This window comes from Hemitrygon akajei, chromosome 2 (assembly GCF_048418815.1).
Source record: "Hemitrygon akajei chromosome 2, sHemAka1.3, whole genome shotgun sequence".
NCBI classification, from domain to species: Eukaryota; Metazoa; Chordata; class Chondrichthyes; order Myliobatiformes; family Dasyatidae; genus Hemitrygon; species Hemitrygon akajei.
In genome coordinates this window covers 150,693,751-150,717,570 of record NC_133125.1, presented here as the reverse complement: position 1 = coordinate 150,717,570, position 23,820 = coordinate 150,693,751, and the positions used below count along the sequence as shown (strand labels likewise).

The 23,820-nt window shown below is 45.1% G+C and overlaps 1 protein-coding gene across 6 annotated transcripts; it reads right to left on the bottom strand.

The window, feature by feature from the left end:
- Positions 1 to 44: 44 nt before the first annotated feature.
- LOC140716813 (uncharacterized) lies at positions 45 to 21,826 on the bottom strand. 6 transcript variants are annotated; one of them, XM_073029743.1, is made up of 4 exons: positions 21,034 to 21,826; positions 20,103 to 20,752; positions 19,853 to 20,011; positions 45 to 2,566 (listed from the first exon to the last, which is right to left on the bottom strand). In XM_073029743.1, exon 4 carries the CDS (start codon positions 2,455 to 2,457, stop codon positions 1,381 to 1,383), a length of 1,077 nt encoding a protein of 358 aa, XP_072885844.1. In that variant the 5' UTR covers positions 2,458 to 2,566; positions 19,853 to 20,011; positions 20,103 to 20,752; positions 21,034 to 21,826; the 3' UTR covers positions 45 to 1,380. The 6 variants fall into 6 exon arrangements, with proteins under 6 accessions (XP_072885844.1, XP_072885855.1, XP_072885837.1 ...); XM_073029754.1 differs by having other exon boundaries at positions 19,853 to 20,752; positions 21,756 to 21,789; XM_073029736.1 differs by having other exon boundaries at positions 19,853 to 21,826.
- Between the last annotated feature and the right edge of the window lie 1,994 nt (positions 21,827 to 23,820).

The following is a 23,820-nucleotide window of genomic DNA, read 5'->3' as shown; positions in this document are numbered from 1 at the left end:
TGAAAAGGTGGGAAGAGAAATCTTCACAAGGCAGACAGTCTGGATAAAGCCAAATATCAAATTTACTGCACGGTATAAATGCATGTAGAAAACACGTAAGCAAGAAAACAGCACACAATATTACCAACATTAATATTTAGAGAATTTTCCAAAACCAAAACAATGCAAAATTCACAGGGAACATCTACCAGGTGACAACACTTGTCTTTAGACTCCTAGGAAACATTACACTACATTGAACATTAGTTGGGCAAAATGTATTCTGAGGTAAACTCAAGTTTCTCAATAGATGTTCTTATGATAGAGTATGTACACCTACCTGTGTTTAGTACTGAACTCTTCTCTTTTGCATGACTCTCGACAACGGATTTGAACAGGGATGAGCCCTCTTCCCTAGTGCTGTGGGGTGTGTGTGTGCTGTGCTGTGCCTAAACACTCCATTCATTTGGTTTTTAAAAATTATGGGAAGGGTTGAGCTCCTCTTATACCTTCACTTGCTAATCTCATGCATCTCAGTGCAGAAAACTTCCAAACAGAGACCAAAGGCCCTGTCTAATGATAGCAACGTATTTGTGTTTGCCACAACTGAAGGAAAAATGGGTGTGCCATCAAAGACGCCAAAAGAAAAACCCTTCCAGCAAAAAGTTTGTTAATTCTCCAATCAGCAATCATTTCCCACTGAGAATATAATGGTGTCATTCAAATAGCTGGACTGATATGGTAGCTACAATTCCACCGACCAAATAAATGTAAAGCAAGATATCATCGACTTTGATGAAAGCCAGATGTGTTAACCCTGTATCTCTATCCAATGGATACCATCAGACTTGTTCCATGTCTCTGTTTTAACTTCAGTTTTGCAGCAGCTGTACTATTTGCTTTTGGACCAACTTTTAAAAGTGGACATTTTGAGGGAAAATCTTCCATCAGTTAGGATGTGGAGTTCCTGGAATACAACATCCTTATTAAAGTGAGGTAAATGGGGGGAATGTACCTCTGAGATTTTTCACCTGCTTATGGTACGTATTCTAGATGTACCCCCAGTTTTACCCTAATTCCCCCAAGAATATACATGATTAAGGTGACAGGTGACATCCATACTGTGGCTGAGAATTCTTCTCAGAACCATCCTTTTGAGTGTGGACCTACTAATGTATTATGACAGAGCATTTTCAGTATAGTTTGGCAGGTACCCATCCAGAATCTTTTCAGCATTCAACCTTCCCTGTGGCCACTCTTTTGAGTTAATCAACTAACTCTTTTCCTTCTCCTTCTCTGGAGATCTACAGGTCTTCCCTTCTCAAAGAGCATTTCCAATACCCTCTGGAAAGTGGCGTTGATTTGGCTCTTTGGGCCAAGCTTTTTTCATAATCGCCGCCCTCAGGTATTCTTGGGCTTGCCTGAAGGGAGGGTGGGAGGTTTCTCCCTGGAGTGGGTGTGCCTGTGTATCTCCAGGGAGGAGGAATAGGTGAAGCAGTGCTGGCAGAAGTCACACTGGAATCGCCTCTCCCCAGTGTGGGTGCGCTGGTGCTTGAGGAGGTCTGCCAGCTGCGTGAAGCCCCTGTTGCAGAACTCACACTTCAGGGGCTTGTCCCCCATCGGGACACACTGGTGCTTGAGGAAGTAGGACGAGCTGAGGAAGGCCTTATCACAGGCATCGCAGTGGAACGGCCTCTCCCCCGTGTGGATACGCCGGTGGATCACCAAGTATGATGCGCTGCAGAAGTCCCGGTCACAGGTCTCGCAGCGGAAGGGCCTCTCGCCCGTGTGGCTGCGCTGGTGGATGCGGAGGTAGGAGAGGTTGCAGAACACCTTGCCACAGGCGTCGCAGTGGAAGGGCTTCTCCTGGGCGTGGCCGCGTCGGTGAACGCGTAGGTAGGAGAGGCTGCCGAAGGCTTTGCTGCAGACCTCGCAGCGGAAGGGCCTCTCGCCGGTATGGAGGCGCTGGTGCACCACCAGGTAGGCAGCGCTGCAGAAGTCCTTGCCGCAGGTCTCGCAGCGGAAAAGCCGCCCGTTCTTGGGGGCGCACTTGTGCTCAGCCAGCCGGGCCGGCGCCGTGAATGCCTTGCCACACGCCTTGCACTTGAAGCCCCGGCCGCTGGTGTGACTGCGCCGGTGCACCACTAACTGGGACTGCTTGGCGAAGGTGCTGCGGCACGTCCTGCACCGGAAGGGCTTCTCGCCCGTGTGCAGGCGCCAGTGCTGCAGGAGGGCGGTGGCCTGCGCGAACGCCTGCTCACACACCTTGCACTGGAAGAGCCGCTCGCCAGTGTGGACATGACGGTGCTTCACCAGGCTGGAGGAGTGGCTGAAACTCTTGCCGCACACTTCGCACCGGAACGGCCTCTCGCCCGTGTGCATCCGCAGGTGGGCAACCAGGTCGGAGGGCTGGCCAAAGGTCCAGCCGCACAGCTCACACTCGTATGGTTTCTTCCCCGTCGGCATATGGCGTGACATTGCAGCCACCGGGCAACTGCTCTGAGAAACTGAGCGGCGTCCTCACTGGGAGCCCTGGCGTTCATCGATGGCAGTCCACTCCCAGCAACTCTCCATCCCCCAATGCAGTCTGTAAACAACAACAAAAAATCACTCATTTACTGCTGGCGAAATACAGTATGGAATGGAGTGCTTCGATGTGCTTGGCTCATCTTGAACTAGAAACTCACCTAAGGTAGTCGCATCTCCAAAGAGATATCACCTCAGCGCGTAGGCATTGAGACACAAAAGATTGCAGATGCTGGAATCTGGAGCAACAGACACTGTTAGCATAACTCTGTGGAGGGAATGGACAGTTGGTGTTTCAGGTCAAGCCCCCTCATCTGCATACTGAATACTCAAGCTTCCTTAATTGGTCCCCCTCTGTCCCTTCAATGTATACAAAATGCAGGCCTGGCAGCACCTTTGGAAAAAAGGACAGTCGACATTTTGGGCCAAGATCCTTTGGCAGGACTCTGTCTCTTTCACTGCTCCTCCTGATCCACATGCCCGTCTCCATCACTCGATCTCTTTCCTTTCCTCATCCTCTCCATCTACCCATCACCCACACACGCCTCCAACTGGATCCCCTCCCTTTATTTCATGCACCACTTTCCTCTCCTGTCAGGTTCCAAAACTTCACCTCGTCATCACTTCCACCCATTGACTCCTAGTCGTTAATGCCACTCTACTTCTGCTTTTCCTTTTCCCATTTCCCTGTCACTTCCCTCCCCTCACCTGCCAACTCTTGCTCCACCCCTTCCCTCTGCCTTTCAATACTGATTGCCTCCCCTCCTCTTCCAGACCAGTTGAGGGATCTCAACCTGAAACTTTTACAATCCATTCCCCTCCTCAGATACTCTCTGACCCACTGAGTTCCACCAGTGTTTTGTTTGTTGTTCTAAATTACAGCATCTGCAGTCTCTTTTGTTGCCATTTGCTAGTGTTTGGCTTATGTTCCCCTAAATCACTCAAAGGCTCCACATCTTTCTTCTAATGGGGAAATTCTAGTCACTCCATTACAGGAAGAACGTGGGGCTTTGGGAAGGGTGCAGAAGATGTCCACCAGGTACTGCCTGGATTAGAGCGATGAGTCATAAGGAGAGGCTGGATGGAAAATGCTGCAGATAGTGGTGGATATGGACCAGCTCATTACCCGTAAAGGCTTCCCCACCGTTGAGCACATCTACATGAAACACTGACGCAAGAGACCAGCATCCATCATCGGGGACTCCCATCACGCAGGACATGATCTCTTTTTGCTGCTGCCATCAGGAAGGAGGTCAGGAGACTCAGGACTCACACCACCAGGTTCAGGAAGAGTTTCTACCCCTCAACCATCAGGCTCTTGAACCAAAGGGGATAACTTCACTCGCTCCATCATTGAAATGTTCCCAACCAATGGATTCTCCATGTTATGTTCTCGATATTTATTTATTAATAAATATTATTATTTCTATCCTTTTGTATTTGCACAGTTTGTTGTCATTTGCACATAGGTTGAATGCCTCTTCTCATTTTCCTACCACCTCCCCCTGGGTCCCCTCCTCTTTCCCTTTCTCCTATGGTCCACCCTCTATCAGATTCCTTCCTCTCCTGCACTTTGCCTTTCCAACACACATGGTTTAACCTATCACCTTCTAGCTATCCTTTCCCTCACCCCCCCCCACCGTTTATTCTAGTGTTTTCCCCCTCCTTTTTCAGTCCTGAAGAAGGGGCTCGGCCCGAAACATCAACTGTTGATTCATTTCCACAGATACTTCATTGATTCTGTTATGGTTCTATAGAGTTGTTGAGTATGCCTACAAGAAATTGAATCTCAGGGTTGTATAGGGTGACATATATGTACTTTAATAATAAATTTACTTTGAATTTTGATAACCTTGGGTTGTATTTTCTGGAGCAGCAGAGCCTGGGAGACCTTGTAGTTTATAAAACTATGATAGGTAGAAAGTAGGAATCACTTCCTTAGAGAAGAAATCTTAAGTCATAGAAGACATGGATTTAAAGTGCGAAACTTTAAAGGACATGATTTTTCATACAGAGCATGGTAGGTTCTTGGAACAAGCTGCTAGAGATAGCGGTGAATTCAGTTTCAATAACTGCACTTAAAAAACTGTTAGATAAAAACAAGAATATCCATGAGTAGAGGAATATGGATCAGTTGGAATCAGAAGAGAATTAGCTTAATTCGCTATCTTGTTTTACGCAGACACTGTGCTAAACCATTCCTATCCCTGTAACCATTCAGGTGTCTTTTTAAGTTTATTTTACATGCCTCAAACACTTCCTCATACAGCTTATTCCATAAACACACCACCCTCTGTTACCTTGCAGATCCCTTTAAAATTGCTCACCTCTCTCTATTTTATTACTTTCTTTGGAAAGAAGATTGTGTGTGTACTCCTCACTATTATATACATCTCCCTAAGGTCACCCCTCAATCTCTTATACATCAAGGATTAAAGTCCTGGACTGCTGAATGTTCCCTACAACTCAGGACCTCGAGTCCTTGCACTAGAGACTGCAGGTGGTTGTATGTGAACAACAAAAAACAACTGAAAGAACTCAGCAGGTTAGACGGTGTCTGTGGAGGGAAATGGGCAGATAGTTTTGACCTGAAACATCAACTACCTGGACTATCTCCCTCCACAGATGCTGCCTCGTCCAGAGAGTTCTTCCTGCAACACAGACAAAATGCTGGAGAAACTCAGGAGATCAGACAGTCTCTATGGAAATGAATGAATAGCTGATGTTTTGGGCTGAGACCCTTCTTCAGGACTGAAAAGGATGTGGGAAAACACTAGAATAAACAAGTGGGGGAGGGGAAGGAGGATAGCTAGAAGTTGACATGTCAAGCCAGGTGCATTGGAAAGGTAAAGTGCAGAAGAGGAAGGACTCTGATAGGAGAGGAGAGTGGACCATAGGAGAAAGGGAAGGAGAGGACCCGGGGGAGGTGATAAGCATTTGAGAAGAGGTAAGAGACCTGAGTGGGAAATAGAAGAGATGGTAGAGAGAGAGAAAAATATTTTTACCAGAAGGAGAAATCAATATTTATTGCAGTCAGAATGCAGGTATTGCTTCTCCTGAGGGTGGCCGCATATTGCCGCAAGAGGAGGCCGTGGACCAGCGTGTCAGAACAGGGATGGGTATCCGAATTCAAGTGTTTGGCTCCTGGGAAGTTCTGCCTTTGGTGGGTGGAGCAGTGGTGCTCAAAGCTGTCCCCCAGTTTACGACAGGTCTCATCAATGTAGACAACCCAGCTAGAAGGATTGTTTGGGGCCCTGAATGGAGGTGAGGGAGGAGGTGAATGGGCAGGTGTAGCACTTTGGCCGCTGGCAGGGGTAAGTGTCGGGAGGAAGATTAGTGGGGAGGGACAAATGGACAGGGGAATCCCTGCAGAAAGTGAAGAAAGTGTGGGGAGGGGTAAAGATATGTGTTAGATGTGGAGGCTTACAGGTGGGTAGTAGGTAAGGACAGGAGAAACTAGCACTGTAAAGGCAGTCAGAAGATGGGGTGAGAACAGATGTTCAGGAAATGGGGGAATTGCAGGTGAGGGCAGCATCAATAGTAGAGGAAGGGAAACCCCATTTTTTGAAGGAGGACGACACCTCTGATGTCCTGGAAAGCAAAACCGCATCCTGGGAACAGGATGGAGATGAATGAACTGAGAAAAGGGAAAAGCAATTTGTTTGTTTATTTATTTATCTGTCTAGCAATCTTTCTATCCATTCAGTTTTTAATTTATTTATTGAAATACAGTGCAGCATATGCCCTTCGAGTCATGCCACCCAGCAATCCACAAATTTAATCCTCGCCTGACCACGGGCCAGTTTACAATGACCAATTAACCTGCAATCCGGTACGTCCTTGGACTGTGGGAGGAAACCCACGCATTCATGGGGAGAACATGCAAACTCCTTTGGGTGGGAAGATGTACAGTCAAGATAACCATCATAAAGTTCTTCCTGCAGCCTGTTTGATGAGTGACACAGGCTCACACAGTGGTACAGAAAGCTGCCTCGTATCAGCTTATACTGGGGATTTCCATCCTCTGCCCATACATTTTTCCTTATTCCTACCTGGGATTATATTAGTTACCAATATTTTTGACTTCTCGTGAAAAGGATTTGAGACAAGTGGATACATTCCATTCATTACCATTTTAAAAGATTAAATGCAGGTAGATGAGAACAGTAGAGTTGGATATCTGATGGTCACTGTGGACAAGATGAGCTGAAGGGCTTGGATCTTTATGGTACAACTCTATTTTGATTCGGTCATCTCACACATGCTCTCCTGTGTTGAAGATCCCCGGTGTTTAAAATCTTCCGTCAAGTTACAATCTCACATCCATGTTAACCTTACTCTTTGTACACAATATAGAGATTACAATTAGACACAGAAGTTGAAAGTAATAAAAAGTTTGCTGATGCTGGGAAAAAGCAGCAAATGCTGGGAACACTCTGCAGGTCAGGCAGCACTCTGTGGAGAGAGAAGCAGGCCTAATGTAGCAGCTCAGAGAATGCTCAGATCAGTCCCCTCATTTTTCAACTGGTGTTCCCTCACTTTCCACTTGAATAGCCAACAAGCCAACAGCACAAATGTTGAGTTTTCCTATCTCTGGTAATCCTTTCTTCTATATTCCCACTGCTTCGCTCTCCCTCCTTCTAAAATCTCCTCCAGCCGCCCCCCCCATTTTCATTTCCTTTGCCACCCTTACCAACCATGTTCATTTCCTCCCAGTTTGATGCACCTGTTAACCATATATTTCACCCACTGGCTCTCACCCATCTGGTCTGGTTCCACCCACCTTTCAGCTCTCCCAATGGTCCCCGTTCTTGCCTTCGTTATTCATCTGGTAGTCTTTAGTGTTCCTGCTCATCACCTTCTAACCTCTTTTTCCATCTTCACCTGCCTCTTGCCACTCACAGCTGCATCTGCCTCTTTTTGTGTCTGCCTCCATCTAGCATTCACTTGCCTCTGTCAATAGACAATAGACAGTAGGTGCAGGAGTAGGCCATTCGGCCATTCTAGCCAGCACCGACATTCACTGTGATCATGGCTGATCATACACAATCAGTACCCCGTTCCTGCCCTCTCCCCATATCCCTTGACCCCGCTATCTATAAGAGCTCTATCTAACTCTCTCTTGAATGCATCCAGAGACTTGGCCTCCACTGCCTTCTGGGGCAGAGCATTCCGCATATCCACCACTCTCTGGGTGAAAAAGTTTTTCCGCATGTCTGTTCTAAATGGCCTACCCCTTATTCTTAAACTGTGGCCTCTAGTTCTGGACTCACCCATCAGCGGGAACATACTTCCTGCCTCCAGTGAATCCAATCCCTTAATAATCTTATATGTTTCAATCAGATCCCCTCTCATCCTTCTAAATTCCAGTGTATACAAGCCCAGCCCCTCCAATCTTTCAACATATGACAGTCCCGCCATTCCGGGAATTAACCTTGTGAACCTACGTTGCACTCGTCAATAGCAAGAATGTCCTTCCTCAAATTTGGAGACCAAAACTGCACACAATACTCCAGGTGTGGTCTCACCAGGGCCCTGTACAGCTGCAGAAGGACGTCTTTACTCCTATACTCAATTCCTCTTGTTATAAAAGCCAGCATGTCATTAGCTTTCTTCACTGCCTGCTGTACCTGCATGCTTGCTTTCATTGACTGATGTACAAGAACACCTAGATCTCGTTGTACTTCCCCTTTTCCTAACTTGACTCCATTTAGATAGTAATCTGCCTTCCTGTTCTTGCCACCAAAGTGGATAACCTCACATTTATCCACATTAAACTGCATCTGCCATACATTTGCCCACTCACCCAACTTGTCCAAGTCACCGTGTTCTCATAACATCCTCCTGACGTTTCACACTGCCACCCAGCTTTGTGTCATCAGCAAATTTGCTAATGTTTCTTTTAATCCCTTCATCTAAATCATTAATGTATATTGTAAACAGCTGCGGTCCCAGCACTGAACCTTGCGGTACCCCACTGGTCACAGCCTGCCATTCCGAAAGGGACCCGTTAATCACTACTCTTTGTTTCCTGTCAGCCAGCCAATTTTCAATCCATGTCAGTACTCTGCCCCCAATACCATGTGCCCTAATTTTGCCCACGAATCTCCTATGTGGGACTTTATCAAAAGCTTCCAACTTCACTCCTCCTCCAAAACTTGGCTCAAACTGTCCATCATCCAACCCACTCCTCCAATCACCTCTGAACATTGTCCTTTGTCTCACCTCTCCCCTCTGTAATGCCACTACTCCCAGTCCTGAAGCAGTTTTTTGACTCAAAATGTCAACAGTTGTTCCTCCTCCATCCGTCCGCTATCTCTGCTTTAAATACACCCAATGACTTGGCCTCCACCGCTGCTTGTGGCAGCAAATTCCACAGATTTACCACCTGCTGACTAAAGTAATTTCTCTGCATCTCTGTTCTAAATGGACATCCTTCAATCCTGAAGTCATGCCCTCTTGTCCTAGAGTCCCCTACCATGGGAAATAACTTTGCCATATCTAATCTATTCAGGCATTTTAACATTTGGAATGGTTCTATGAGATCCCCCCTCATTCGCCCAAACTCCAGGGAATACAGCCCAACAGCTGCTTGATCTGCTGAGTTCCTCCAGCAGGTTGTTTATTGCTCCAGATTCCAGCATCTGCAGTCTCGAGTGTTCTGACTCCTTGAGTGTTTAGAGCATTTGTCATGGTTACAACAACGTAACAGTACTCTTAAATGTGGATTAACCATGTTTAGCACCCTCTCCGTGAGAAATTAACCACATGATGTAATACTGATGTTTTATTAACCTGCTTTGCAATGTTGAATGATTTTTGGATGATTTACATAATTGGATCTTACCCAGCTCCATCACCTGGAATCATTTTCCAAACTGTATGTGTATTTCTTCATCTCAGACTGATCACATCACCCAAGAAAAATTTAATTGTTCAAGAAAGACTTAATATTGTCATAGATATTACAGTCACGATAATTACACTAACCAAGAAGGCACCTTCCACAAAGTTTAATTTCCAAATCATTTAAGTTTGAAATAACTATTAGTTCTGCACTCCAGCACTAAGCTGTAAAATCACCCAACTACTTACTAAATGTGCCAAATATGTACTTAATATTCTGTCCATGGAGAGTTAGACAACATGGAAAAAGGCCTTTTGGCCCAACTGATACATGCTGATCCACCTGAGCTATCTTTGCCTGCACTTGGCCCATAATCCTCTAAACTTTTCTTATCGATGTACCTATCCAAATGAGTTTTAACTATTACAGCTGCACTCACCTTCCCTCTAGCAGGACATTCCACATAGCCACCAACATCTGCGTGAAAGGGTTGCCCCTCAGGCCCCCATTAAATTTGTCTCCTCTCACACTTAAACTGTGCCCTCTGGTTTTAGATTCCCCTACTTTGAGAAAAAGACTATGCCCCTTATGATATTGTCAGCCTCTAAAAGGTCATCCATCAGCCTCTGTGTTCCAGGGGAAATAACCCAATTCATGTAACTCCACCCTTTTCAACTGAATGGCATCTTTTTTATAGCATGGTGACCAGAACTCTCACAATATTCAGTATGCTCTCAATTCATCTACCCAAGTAAAGTGAATTAATTATCTTTAGATCAATGGCTACAGTTAATGATTTGAATTATGAGATTTGCTTTGTTTGTCACGTACACATCAAAACATACAATTTGCATCAACTACCATCATAACTTGAAAATATACCGGGTGCAGCCTGCAAGTGTCACCATTGCCTCCAGCAGTAACGGAGCATGCTCACAACTTATTAACCCTACCCATTATGCCTTTGGGAATGTGAAAGGAAACTGAAGAGATGCAGTCACAGGGACAAGGTACAAAATTCTTTCAGACAGCAGTACGAATTGAACTCTATCTTCCAGTCACTGGTGTTGAAAAAATATTGGCTACTGTGGGGGGGAAAAAGCAGGCTGTTTACAAGGGCAACAGCAATGTAAACCAGTGTGATCCACATTCACTCCAGCCTGCCTGCAAGTTGAGAAATACTATCCTATGATCATGAAACTGGTCAGAGATCTAAAAAGCCTTGTCTTGAATATACAAACAAGACTTTACAAATTTGCAGTGTTGCATTTTCAAGCGGAAACCTTCACAACGGTGATTAAGTCAGAGAGATACAACATGGAAATGGCTCGATCTGCTGGAAGAACTCAGTGGGTTGAGCGGTATCTGCAGAAAGAAAGGAAATGTTGAGCTTTCAGGTCAAAACCTTGCATCAGAACTCAATCCTTTCCCCTCGCAGATGCTGCTTGATCTACAGTGTTCTTCCAGCAGATTGTTCCCCAGATTCCAGCAGCTGCAGTATTGTTTGTCTCCACAACATGGAAACTGCCTTTTGCCTCCCAAGCCTGCGCTGGCTATTTACTGATATAAACACCTATTTACTCTAATTAATTTTATTCTCCCCATATTAACACCTAGTCACAGGGCAATTATAACCTACTAGCTCACACAGTCATACAGAAAATGTGCAACCTCCACATAGACAACACCTGAGGTTAGAATTGAACTTGGTTCTCTGATGCTGTGAGGAAGTGGTTCGAGTTTCCATTCTGGATGAAACTGAACCTCACAAAGAAAGGCAAAGGATCTGTTTGCTTGTGGAGTTGAAATTTTCCATAGCTTACTGGGGCCTGTACATGGCGTCCTTCGATGCTCCCATGACCTGTGTCCATCACCTACACATAAAGCACACTCCACCTCCATAAGAAAAATCTAATTAACAGCAGTTTGAAAATCTTCCATTCAACACCCAGTGCTTGTACACAGACAGCTAATAATTCTAGTGCCTCAGAGCTATACAGCATGGAAATTGGCCCTTTTAGCCCAACTCATCCATTCTAACCAAGATGCTAGTCCCATGTCCTTCCACATCTTTTCCATCCATGTGCCTATCTATTGAACATAGTAACTGTTCCTACCTCTACAGCTTCCTCTGGCAGTTTGTTCCATATATCCTCATCAATCTGTGTGAAAAGCTGTCCCCTCAGACCCTTTCAAAATCTTTCTCCACACCATGACCTCTCATCTCAGATTCCCTCACGATAGGAAAACAGACTGTGGCCATTCACTTTATCTATGTTCATTATTTTATGGACCTCTAGAAGCTCACCCTCAGCCCTGTACACTCCTGGGAAAGCAATCCCAGCCTTTCCTTATAACTCAAGCCCTCCACTCCCAGTAAGATCCATACCCATTTCTCCTATACCTTTTTTTTAGATTCCTGACACTCTTCCTATAGCTGCCTATCTCATATGGGAGTTTCAGGCCCCAGGTATGTCCACCCTTTGTCTGCATGCTTCTGACCAGGAGTTAAAGCTCAGCCCTAGGTTGGGGAAGGCAGTAATGTCTAATTGACAACCCCTCCAAGTTAGTGGGAACTGGGAATTAGTTTGCTGTTACTGATCTTTGGCACATGCCATTCACTGTCTCTGGGCTATGATTAACACAATGTGTTAACTTTGCAACCTTGTAAAGTTAAAAACCACACACACAGGTCAGCCCACATTAGCTTCAAAATATTTCACAAATATATCAGAAAATCACTGAAAACATTGCACTTATACTGGGCGGAAAACAGCAATGAAACAGGCCCTTCAGCCCCTAAATTCCATGACAACTATTAGCCACCCATTTACATTACTCGTATCTCATTCTCCAACTGAAGTTTGATGGCGTTGTGGATAGTGTAGAAGCTTGTCATAGGATACAGTGGGACACTCAAAAGATACAGATCTGGGCTGATAAGTGGCAGATGGAGTTCAATCTGGGCAAGTGTGAAGTGATACACTTTGGAAGATCCAAGTGAAGAAAGAGTACAAGATTAATGCCAGTATTCTCAGCAGTGTGAAGTAACAGTGGGATCTTGGGACAACATCCCAAGATCCCACTGTATACCCCTGAACAAGTGTATGTAAATATGAAGTAACGGAGTGCCACCTGGGTGGCAAATGTGTGGGAATGTAAAGACTGTAATGGAAACATTTGTAAAGTACTGACAGTCATTGAATGGTTTATTGTACATAATTTTATTTTTGAATAAAGTATATTTTGATTTTAAAAAATCTTGGGACAACATCTATAAATCCCTCAAAGTTGCTGTGCAAGTTGCTAGGGTAGTTAAGCATGTGTAGTCAGGGGATTGAGTCGAAAAGTCATGAGGGAATGTTGCAGCTCTATAAAACTCTGGTATGACGTCATTTGGAATATTGTGTTCAATTCTGGTCCCCTCATTATCGGAAGGATGTGAAGCTTTTAAGGGTGCAGAGGAGATTTTCCAGGATGCTGCCTGGATTAGAGAACATGCCTTATGAGGAAAGGTTGAGCAAGCTAGATTGATTTTCTCTTTGGAGAGGAGGATGAGAGATGGCTTGATCGAGGTGTATTTACCTAAGGTGCTCTGCACTGTCAACAGATAACACATCACACCTGCTCCTGCCTAATCAACAACCTCCATCAATCTACCAGTTTGCAAATAAAGAAAATGCATCGACTTCCAGATATCACATTCATTCTGCCCGGTATATCTCACAGTTCCGACCCTTTCGCGTAAGAGCAACAATAGCGGCCCCAACCATATCCCCACACCGCTCCGGTCCATGCATCCGACCATTCCTTCCCTCCCCCAACTCAGCCTCAGCCTCACCGTCTCCGCTCTGCACATTTCGGCTGCTGGCTCTGGAACGAAAAGAGGCCGCTGCCGCTGCAAATGGGCGGTTCTTAACTGATTGGCAGATCAAACAGCCAATCCTGTTCAGTCTGCGCCCGAGCTGTCAATCACCCAGCAGATCTCGGTGGCGCCTGCAGTCTGAACTGAGGCTTGCTGCATTGCTGGGCGAATGTCCCAGCTGCAGGGAACCGGAGCATTGGTGGTTTTAGGGCAGCAGTGGTGGATCTGCAGCTAAATTTTCATGGGTGCTTGGTGCTCGGGAAGGATCCGGTTTCCAAGCTATGACTTAAGAAGTGCCCTCTAAAACAAATAGAGTCTCCAAACAAAGACCAGAAAATTGCACACATTTTGGAATCATTACATTCCAAATGAAGGATGAGGGGTTGTATTTTTGAGACATGTATGATGATGAGTGCATGAGAGGGTAGATATTGAGATGGTTCCCCTAGTGGGAGTCTGAAAGGTGGGAAAGTAATTAACTCTTTCACAGTGGGTGGTGAATTCTCCATCCCGGGGATTTATAGAGGCTGGATCATGAAAGGAGGGGGTAACAAAGGGGAGGTTGGTTTATTGCCATATGCCTGTATACCAGGGTATAAATGCCATGAAAATTACTTACTTTAGCAGCGTACTGCAAACAAGACAAACAGGATACAGGATATTACAAACATTACAACATTGACATCGGTAGAGTTTTGAAAGAGAGGGAAATTGATGCCACAGACCTCTAGTGAAGGCAGTCTTCATGACAGTACAGATATGTAGTAAATTCAGACTTCTAATGAGTACAAACCCATAACAAACACAGTCCTCTAGTGAATACAGACATAGTGAATTGAGGAATGGCACAGAAGCAGAGATGAGACCTGGATAAGATCAGTGCTGATGGTAGAGACACAAGAAGCTACAGATGCAAGAATCTGGGGCAACAAACAATCTGTTGGAGGAACTCTGCAGGTTGAGTGGCATCTTTACTTATCTCGCTCCAGCAGTTTTCTCCAACTTCCACTCCCCTGACCTCACTCCATTTGCCACTTTTTTCTGTCTACCACTATTTATCATTTACCTACCACTGCCTCCCAATGACATCCCCTTCAGCACACGGGGTTCTGGACCCCCCACTCCCCCTCGAACACACGGGGCTGTGGCCCTCCACAGCCTAGTGCCTAGTCAGTAGTAAAGATTTGCGCTGATCAATTGGCTGGAGTGTTCACCAAAATCTTTAAACTCTTGCTTCGACAATGAGGTACCCATCTGCTTCAAACAGGCCTCAATCATACCAGTACCTAAGAGGGACATGGTAACCAGCCTCAATGATCATTGTCCAGTAGCACTTACATCTACTATGAAGAAGTTGGTGATGAAACATAAACTCCTGCCTGAAAAGGGACTTTGATCTGCTCCAATTTGCCTACTGGCACAACAGGACCACAACATATACCATTTCATTGGCTCTTCTCTCAACACCAGGACATCTGGACAGCAAAGACTCATACACCACAGATGCTCTTTATCAACTACAGTTCAGTATTTAATACTATCATCCCAACAAAAAATCTCTAAGCTTCAAAACCTTGACATCAAGTCCTCCTTGTGCAATTGTTTCCTCGATTTGTTCAGTTGCAGATGCCATTCAGTTCATATTGGCAACAACATCTCCTCCATAGTCTCCATCAGCACAAGGCTGTGTGCTTAGCCCCCTACCCTACTTGTTTTATATAAATGATGGTGAGGCTAAGCACAGCTCCAATGCCATATTCAAGTTTGTTGATGACACCACTGTCACTGGCCAAATCAAAGGTGGTGACGAATCAGTATATAGGAGGGAGATGGAAAATCTGGCTGAATGGTTCCACAATAACCACCTTTCACTCAATGCCAGCAAGACTATGAAGCTGATTATTCACTTCAGGAGGAGGAAACTGGAGGTCAATGAACCAGTCTGATTGGGGAATCAATGATGGAGATGGTCAGCAACTTTAACTTCCTTCTTTAGAGGACCTCTCCTGGGCCCAGCATGCAAGTGCAATTATGAAGAAAGTTTGCAAAGATTCAGCATGACATTTAATACTTTGACAAATGTCTATTGATGTGTGGTGGAGAGTGTATAGACTGGTTGCATCACAGCCCGTTATGGAAACATCAATGCCCTTGAACAGAAGGTCCTACAAAAAGTAGTGGATACAGCCAAGTCCATCACAGGTAAAGCCCTTCCCATCATTGAGCACACCTATACAGAGCACTGACTTAGGAAAGCAGCATCCATCATCTGGAACTCCCACCATCTCGATCATGTTCTCTTCTTACTGCTGCCATCAGGAAGAAGATACATGAGTCTCAGGACTCACAGTACTAGGTTTAGGAACAGTTACTACCCCTCAATCATCAGGTACCTCAACCAAAGGGTACAACTTCACTTGCTCCATCACTGAACAGTTTCCGCACCCTATGGATTCACTTTCTAGGACTCTTCATCTCATGTTCTTGATAATTATTGTTTATTTATTATACTATATCTATATTATTTGCAGTTAATTGTCTTTTGCATATTGGTTGATTGTCCGCCCTGTTGGGTGCAGTCTTTCATTGATTCTATTATGGTTCTTGGGTGTTCTGTGTTTTCTATGGATAGATATAGCTATAGATATACTTTGATAATAAATTTACCTTTAACTTTCACCAGCCTCTCAGTCAGTGCATTCCAGAGTCCAACCACCCTTTGAAGGAAAAAAGTCTTCAGCTTCCCTCTAAACCTCCAGCCTCACCCTAAACCCATCATAGGTACATCTGCCATGGAACAAAGTTTCCCAGTATTTAATCCTCATAATTTTGTCTATTAGTTCGTACCTTAGCTTCCCCCACCCCAAGAAAAGCAATCCCAGCCTCCCCTCATAACTGAAATGCTCCATCTCAGGTGAATCTGCTCTGTAAGGCTTCCCAAATTTTGAAAAGCGTGTCATTGTATTTGATCCTTTGATAAGTAAGTCATTCAATGAATGTATATTTTTCCCTTTAACCTAAGTGACATGGTCATGTGTTGCACTGAGCATTTGCTCCTCTCCACCACAAGTAGCAGATAGTCAACGAGTTCTGGCATGGTGAAGTAAGGAAGCACTGACACAGGCAGTGAGAAAGGTGGATGGCGCGCTGGACTTCATTGGCTGCTGCACTGAGTGCAAGAATTGGGAAGTCAGATTAGAATTGTACAAAATGTTGGCTAGACCACAGAGTGTTGTGCGCAGTACTGCATCAAGTTAAAGAGCATGCATAAACAAGAACGTTAGAAGTACTGGAGGACTTGAATTATAGATACCAGATAAGCGGAGACGGTTTCCCTGGAACTGAAGGCTGAGAGGTGGCCTTACAGGGATGTATAAAATGATGAAGGACATAGATAGAGGGAATAGTTACAGTTTTTTTACCCCAGGGATAGGGAAGTCTAAAACTAGAAGACATGGGTTTAAGAAGAAAGAGGACAAATCTTAAGAGGACTTTAGGAGCATTTTTCCCCACAGAGTGATGGGGATACAGAACGAGTTGTCAGTGAAACTGCTAGAGTTGGGTACAGGTGCAACTTCAAAAAGATAGGAGCATGGATAAGAAAGATTTACGGCCAAATGCAGCCAAATAAGATTAATTAGATAGGATTTACGCTGGGCATTGAAGAGTTGGTTCTGTGTTGTATAATTCTACAAGGTTATGAAAAAAAGCAGGAATTGGCTATTCATTCCCAGTTCCCACACTCCCTCTCACATACTGGGGACCACAGATCACGCCTTCTCTCCAACATACTGGAGCCCAGTTTCCCCACCCTCTCTCTATCACACCGCAATCCTGGTTTCAGAATCGGGTTTATTATCACCGGCATGTGTCGTGAAATTTGGTAACTTAGCAGCAGCAGTTCAATGAAATACATAATCTAGCAGAGAGAGAAAAAATAATAATAAATTATAGTAAATTAATAGATTAAAAATGATTCAAAAACAGAAATAACATACTGTATATTAAAAAAGTGAGGTAGCGTTCATGGGGTCAATGACCTTTTAGAAATCAGATGGCAGAGGGGAAGAAGCTGTTCCTGAATCGCTGAGTCTGTGCCTTCAGGCTTCTGTAGCTCCTACCTGAAGGTAACAGTGAGAAAAGGGTATGCCCTGGGTGCTGCAGGTTCTTAATAATGAACGCTGCCTTTCTGAGAAACCGCTCCCTGAATATGTCCTGGGCACTTTGTACTTTGTAGGCTAGTACCCAAGATGGAGCCAACTAAATTTAATACCCTCTGCAGCTTCTTTCAGTCCTGTGCAGTATCTTCTCCACCCCATACCAGACAATGATGAGGCCTGTCAGAATGCTCTCCACTGTACATCAGTGTTTTTCAGTGTTTTTATTGACATACCGAATCTCTTTAAACTCCTAATGAAGTATAGTTGCTGTCTTTTCCTCTGTTGCTGCATCGATATGTCGGGACCAGGTTAGATCCTCAGAGATCTTGACACCCAAGAACTTGAAATTGCTCACTCTCTCCACTTCCAATCCTTCTATGAGGATTGGTATGCGTTCCTTCTTCTTACTCTTCTTGAAGTCTACAATCAGCTCTTTTGTCTTACTGACGTTGTATCATAATGGGGGCATTGGGAACGGACCCAAATGCAAGACACAGGCACTGAACTACCAGGAACAGGTCTAGGCATGAGAAGGAAGCAAGGAAAGTGGAGAAGAAAGGACGCTGGACATGACACAGGCCCTGGACGAGACAAGGATTCCAGGCTTGGGCTAGGATTTGATGAGGATAGCGGAAGCAGGACATGGAACTGGGAACCAGGAGCCTGGGCTTGGACTCTTGAGCCAGAGACTGGACAAGGACCCAGAACCTGGGGCTTGACTCGGGCTTGGACTCCAGAACTAGGCGAGGACATGACAAGGCTACAGGATGAGGAGAGGCAACAGGGCTGGACGTGAGACCCCATCACAGGACGAGGGAACCCCAGCACTGGGCTGGACAAGGTACTCCTGGGCTGGGCGAGGCACACAGACAAGATGAGAACACAAAGCCATGGCTTGGACAGGACAAGGTTCTTGGACATGGCTAGGACTGGACGAGACTCTGAAGCCTTGACTTTGTTGAGGAAGAGACAGGAACACAGAGCCTAGGTTGAGGGTGAGACAGAAACATGGAACACAGAGCTGGGACCCCTCCTTGGAAACAGGACATAGGACCGGGACTCATTACACAACATGCAGAATACGACGAGACAGTTCCCAACACAAGGTAGTGGCAAACAGCCGGACCTACCTAGCGAAGGCGTGGATACAGAGACGGTTCCCAGCACTAGGTAACAGCAAACAGCCGGACCTACCTAGCGAAGGCGTGGATACAGAGACAGTTCCCAGCACTAGGTAACGGCAAACAGCCGGACCTACCTAGCGAAGGCGTGGATACAGAGACAGTTCAAAACAACAAAAGACAGTTCTTTCTCTTGCACGGGTGGTAGAACTTGACAGCAGTGAAGGCAAGGCTCCAGGCAAAGGCAATGGGAGGGAAGGCTCCAGGCAAGGTGAGGCTCCAGGAGGAAGGTGAAGGGAAGAGATACAGACAGGGGGTATGGACAGGAACAATCCAACAGCCAGAGGCTGAATCCTGAAGCTATTTATGAAGCCAGCCCAAACGAGAATCAGCTGCCTCAACAGAAACTGGGGGGGGGGGGGGGGGGGAACGGAAAACCTGGAATAAGGAACATGGATCGGACCGTGAATCGGAATGCATTTTTCACAGACCGGACCATGACACGTTGAGTGCTAGGCTGTTGCTGTGACACCACTCCACTAGCTGGCATATCTTGTGCACTCCTTTTAACACACACCAGGGTTTCATCCCTTCAATCCCTCTGTCACATGAGGATTGAAATCTGGAGAGAAAAGCAAACTGCTGGATAAATGAATCAATATAAGAATCTGGTTTATTATCACCGGCACGTGACTTGAAATGTGTTAACTTAGCAACAGCAGTTCGATGCAATACATAATCTAGCAGAGAGAAAAAAATTAATAATAAAATAAAATATAAAAATAAACAAGAAAATCAATTATGTATATTGAATAGATATTAAAAGTGTGCAAAAACAGAAATACTGTATATTAAAAAAGTGAGCTAGTGTCCAAAGCTTCAAAGTCCATTTAGGAATCAGATGGCAGAGGGGAAGAAGCTGTTCCTGAATCACTGAGTGTGTGCCTTCAGGCTTCTGTACCTCCTACCTGATGGTAACAGTGAGAAAAGGGCAGGCCTGGGTGCTGGAGGTCCTTAATAATGGACGCTGCCTTTCTGAGACACTGCTTTCTGAAGATGTCCTGGGTACTGTGTAGACCCAAGATGCAGTAGACCTTCCATACCAGACAGTGATGCAGCCTGTCAGAATGTTCTCCACGTACAACTACAGAAGATTTTCATCATATTTGTTGACACGCCAAATCTCTTCAAACTCCTAATGAAGTATAGCCGCTGTCTTGCCTTCTTTATGACTACATCTATAAGTTGGGACCAGGTTAGATCTCAGAGATCTTGACACCCAGGAACCTGAAGCTGCTCACTCTCTCTACTTCTGATCCCTCTATGAGGATTGGCATGTGTTCCTTCGTCTTACCCTTCCTGAAGTCCACAATCAGCTCTTTCGTCTTAAAGATGTTGAGTGCCAGGTTGTTGCTGCGGTACCATTTCAGTAGTTGGCATATCTCACTCCTGTACGCCCTCTCGTCACCACTTGAATTTCTACCAACAACTCAGCAGGTCAATCAGAATCTGCCTGGGGAAGTGAACGATTTGTTTTTCATTATAGGCGGGAACTTGCTCGGCATGGACATCTGACTTTGCAAGTCCAACTGCAACTTAATTACCATAATCGCGAGCTTCAGATGTTTTCTCTCTCACTGTGTCTTGCAGACTGGGGTTATTGCATGTCAGGATGTAGATTTTCTTTCTACAGCAACGGTGGACACGTTGCTATAGCAACAGCTTTTGCCTTCTCCAAAGATCACCAACTCCGGACGATTCGACCAACACAAGCACACCTCACCACCCAGAGAGCCGATAGGCGGATTCATGAACCCTGCAAACAGAAACATAGAAAATCTACAGCGCAATGCAGGCCCTTCGGCCCGATTTCAAACGGTGCATGAAACTTTCCCCATCAAATCCGTGGTTTCGGTGAATGCCTTGCACAATTAATTTTGCCTTCCGGCGGCACCTGCTAGAAATTCAGACTCTACACAATCCAGCGCTGTCTTATGTTATACAGCGACCAAACCAGCCTCGTTCAAACAGCTTTCCCGTGTGTCGTGAGACTGACGTCCTGTACTCAACAGCGACAAGGTCTTACCCTGCATATTACCTCGCATCACTGTCCACACAGGATTGTCGCGTTGCGTTCAGGAAAACTTGCGTCCCACTCGATCACCATGGTGAATGTATCCCGAAAAGTTCATTGTGGGATATTTCAGCTACAACACGTCCTGGCGCCAAACACAAAAGCCCGGGTAACAAATTCCTGAAAAATATTAATAAATGCAAAAGGCGACGTCTCAAAAAGGCGGCATCGATTATTAAGGACGCCCATCAACTAGACCATGCCCTCTTCTCATTGCTACCATCAGGGAGGAGGTACAAGAGCCTGAAGAGACACTCAAAGCTTCAGGATGGCTTTTTGCCCTTCGCCATCAGATTTCTGAAAGGATAATGAACCCATGGGCATTTGCTTAGTGTCGTCCCCTCTAATATCCCCAACTTATTTACTTTATTTTATATATACTTATTGTAAATTATAGTTACGTTTTGCAATGTTCTGCTGCCGGGAAAAAAATCCACGACACGTAGGTGATAATTCAACTTGATTCTGATTCTTCAATCCTCCTCGATATACCTCCCTGGTCTCTTTCTCTCCCTTACCCTTCTCCCCTTTGTGCCCGCTATCATCCTTATCCCCTCTTCATCCTGACGCAAGGGGTCTTTCCCCCCACGGACTCTGCTCAACCCTGCTGCGTTCCTCCAGTAGTGTTTTTTTTTGCCTGAGAATGTGGAGCTGTCTTCAACGTTTCACCATAAGGAATCGCAGGGTAAACCCCCAGGGACTTGTATGCATCCTTTCCAGAGGGAGAGGCTTCCTAGAGAAAAATATTTCCCACGAGAAATTAGTTTTCACCACAGCGAAGAAACTGAGAAGAATCATCTGGGAATCTGCATTTCTTGGGTCATCACGTGGCATCTTAATTTTACAAGTTAGCCCGCAAAACTCAGCCCAGCTTCAATAAACTTACAGTATCAGCTTGAGAGCTTAGCACAAATCTCAAAGTAGGCAGTCTGGATGTTTTCACAGAACCCGAAGCGCGTTTCCAGTGCCTCCCTATTCTCCTATGGACATTGCTGGGTATTTTACTGTTTTAAAAAAAGCAGCAGAAAATTTCCGCTCACTTTGTTTCCAGACACAGGAAAGAACTGAATCTTAAACACGATAAATTCTGCAGCAGATGCTGGAAATCGAAAGCAATACACACAAAATGCTGGAGGAACTCAACAGGTCAAGTAGCGTCCATGGAAATAAACAGTGGACGTTTCAGGCTGAGACCTTGCTACAGGAAGGGGGTCACCTGATTGGCAGATATCTTAACCAATCAGCGGCACTGGTTATTATGTAATCGCAACAACCAACTAATCAAACGCTGATATGACCAGCTTTTGTTCAATTTAGCAGCAACACACACGAAACGCTGGAGAATCTTGGCGGTTCAGGCAGCATCAATGGAATTGAATGAGCAGTTGCCGTTCGAGCCGAAAACTTTCATTAGGACTGTTTATTCATTTCCATTGCAGCTGTGAGTTTCAATGTGTTGCCAAGCACTTTGAGTTACACGAGTGCGAAATGTTGCACTAGTGAAGTTAAACAAAGTTAGAAATTTTATAGCGAATCGTAGCTTTGTAGAACAAAGGGACTGAGGTGAGCGGGTACATACTTCTCTGAATGTGCCGACACTGGTAGATAAAAGTGTCGAATAACGTTTTGACATATTGGTCTTCATCAGTCCGCACACTGGGTATAGGACGTTATGCTGCATTTGTCCGACTTGGTGATTTTATATAAGCTCATCCCTCAGCCTCCTACGCTCCAGTGGAAAACGTCTTAGCCTATCCTGCATCTCCTTATAACGCAAGCCCTCCATTCCTGGCAACATCCTTGTGAATCTTTACTGTACCGTTTCCAGCTAGGCAACCAGAAATGCACACTGTACTCCAAGTGAGGTCTCACCGATAACTTATACAGTTGTAACATGGCACCCGAGCTCCTGTACTCAGTGCCCTGACTGATAAAGCAAACTACAACACCTGACTACCCATGTCTGCACTTTTAGGTAACAACATACCTGTACCCCTGGACTTTTCCTTCTTCATTCTCCAGGCATCAGCATTTAATGTGTAAGTCCTGCCTTACTTTATCGTCACCTTCACTGGCTGTGCATTCCACGCTCCCATCACTCTCTGTGTGAATTGATCTGGATCTATTGTGATCTTAGATAATCCTCTTCACTGTACACTACATTTGATATCATCCGCAAACTTAATCGGTTGAAAGTCAGTGTGAAAAAGATCAATCTAATTCTCTATGACTGAAGTATATTCAGCATTACTTATCATTGCCAACTGTGACAGATAATTCCATACGTTCACCACTCCATGAATTTGGTTCTAAATAGCCTACCTCACAGACCTCCGTTGATACTCCTGCCCCCCTTACCCATCCCTATCTATAATTTTAGTCTGGTTTTCTTTCTCTCTCTTCCCCCCCCCACTATAATCTCCCCCAGCCCTACCTTTCTTTCTCTTTTATTTTCCATAATTCTCCACCTTCCCCCCAGCCCATTTCCCAGCTCTCTACTTCATCCCTCCCCCACTTCTTATCCCCCTGCGACCATCCCATGTTACTTCACTCCTGATGAAGGGTTTCGGCCCGAAACGTCGTCACTACCTCCTCCCACATATGCTGTCTGGCCTGCTGAGTTCTGCCAGCATTTTGTGTCTTAAAGGACAAAAATGAGTTGAGAAAATAGCTGGGATTCCCTGAATTTATTTGTGATATATCAGCGGGGAAGAGAACCGAGTAAAAAAAATTAATCACAAACCCTTCTTTCGGAACAGCCTCGCCCCTTTATTAGTGGTGCAGCTAATTAGTTCAGTACAGAACATCGAGGAAAATTGTAGACTCATTATAACCCAGGGCAGTTGTACTTTAATCCTGAACCATCTTCCAAGCGTTGTCAGCATATTACTGAACGTTAATAAAGTTCAAAAATAATCATAGGTCTTGGCAAAAGGTCTATGTCTATCGTATAATCCCTCGCATAATTTCATACACTTCTATCAGGCTGCCCCTCAACATCCGAGGCCCCAGACAAAAAAAAAACTGGATTCTAATTTCTTATAGCCAGTACCCTCTAATCCAGCAATATGTTGCCGCGCCTCTCTGCTAGTTTCTGTTTCTCAAACTGTGTGCTGCAAGACTGCCTGGTAACTGGTGATCAGATCTCCTTAAGCCTCTAATTGGCTGTCTGTATAGGAAACGCTTAG

Coding starts and splice junctions, on each gene's coding strand:
- LOC140716813 (XM_073029736.1), bottom strand. CDS start 2,457: ATGTCACGCCATATGCCGACGGGGAAGAAACCATACGAGTGTGAGCTG.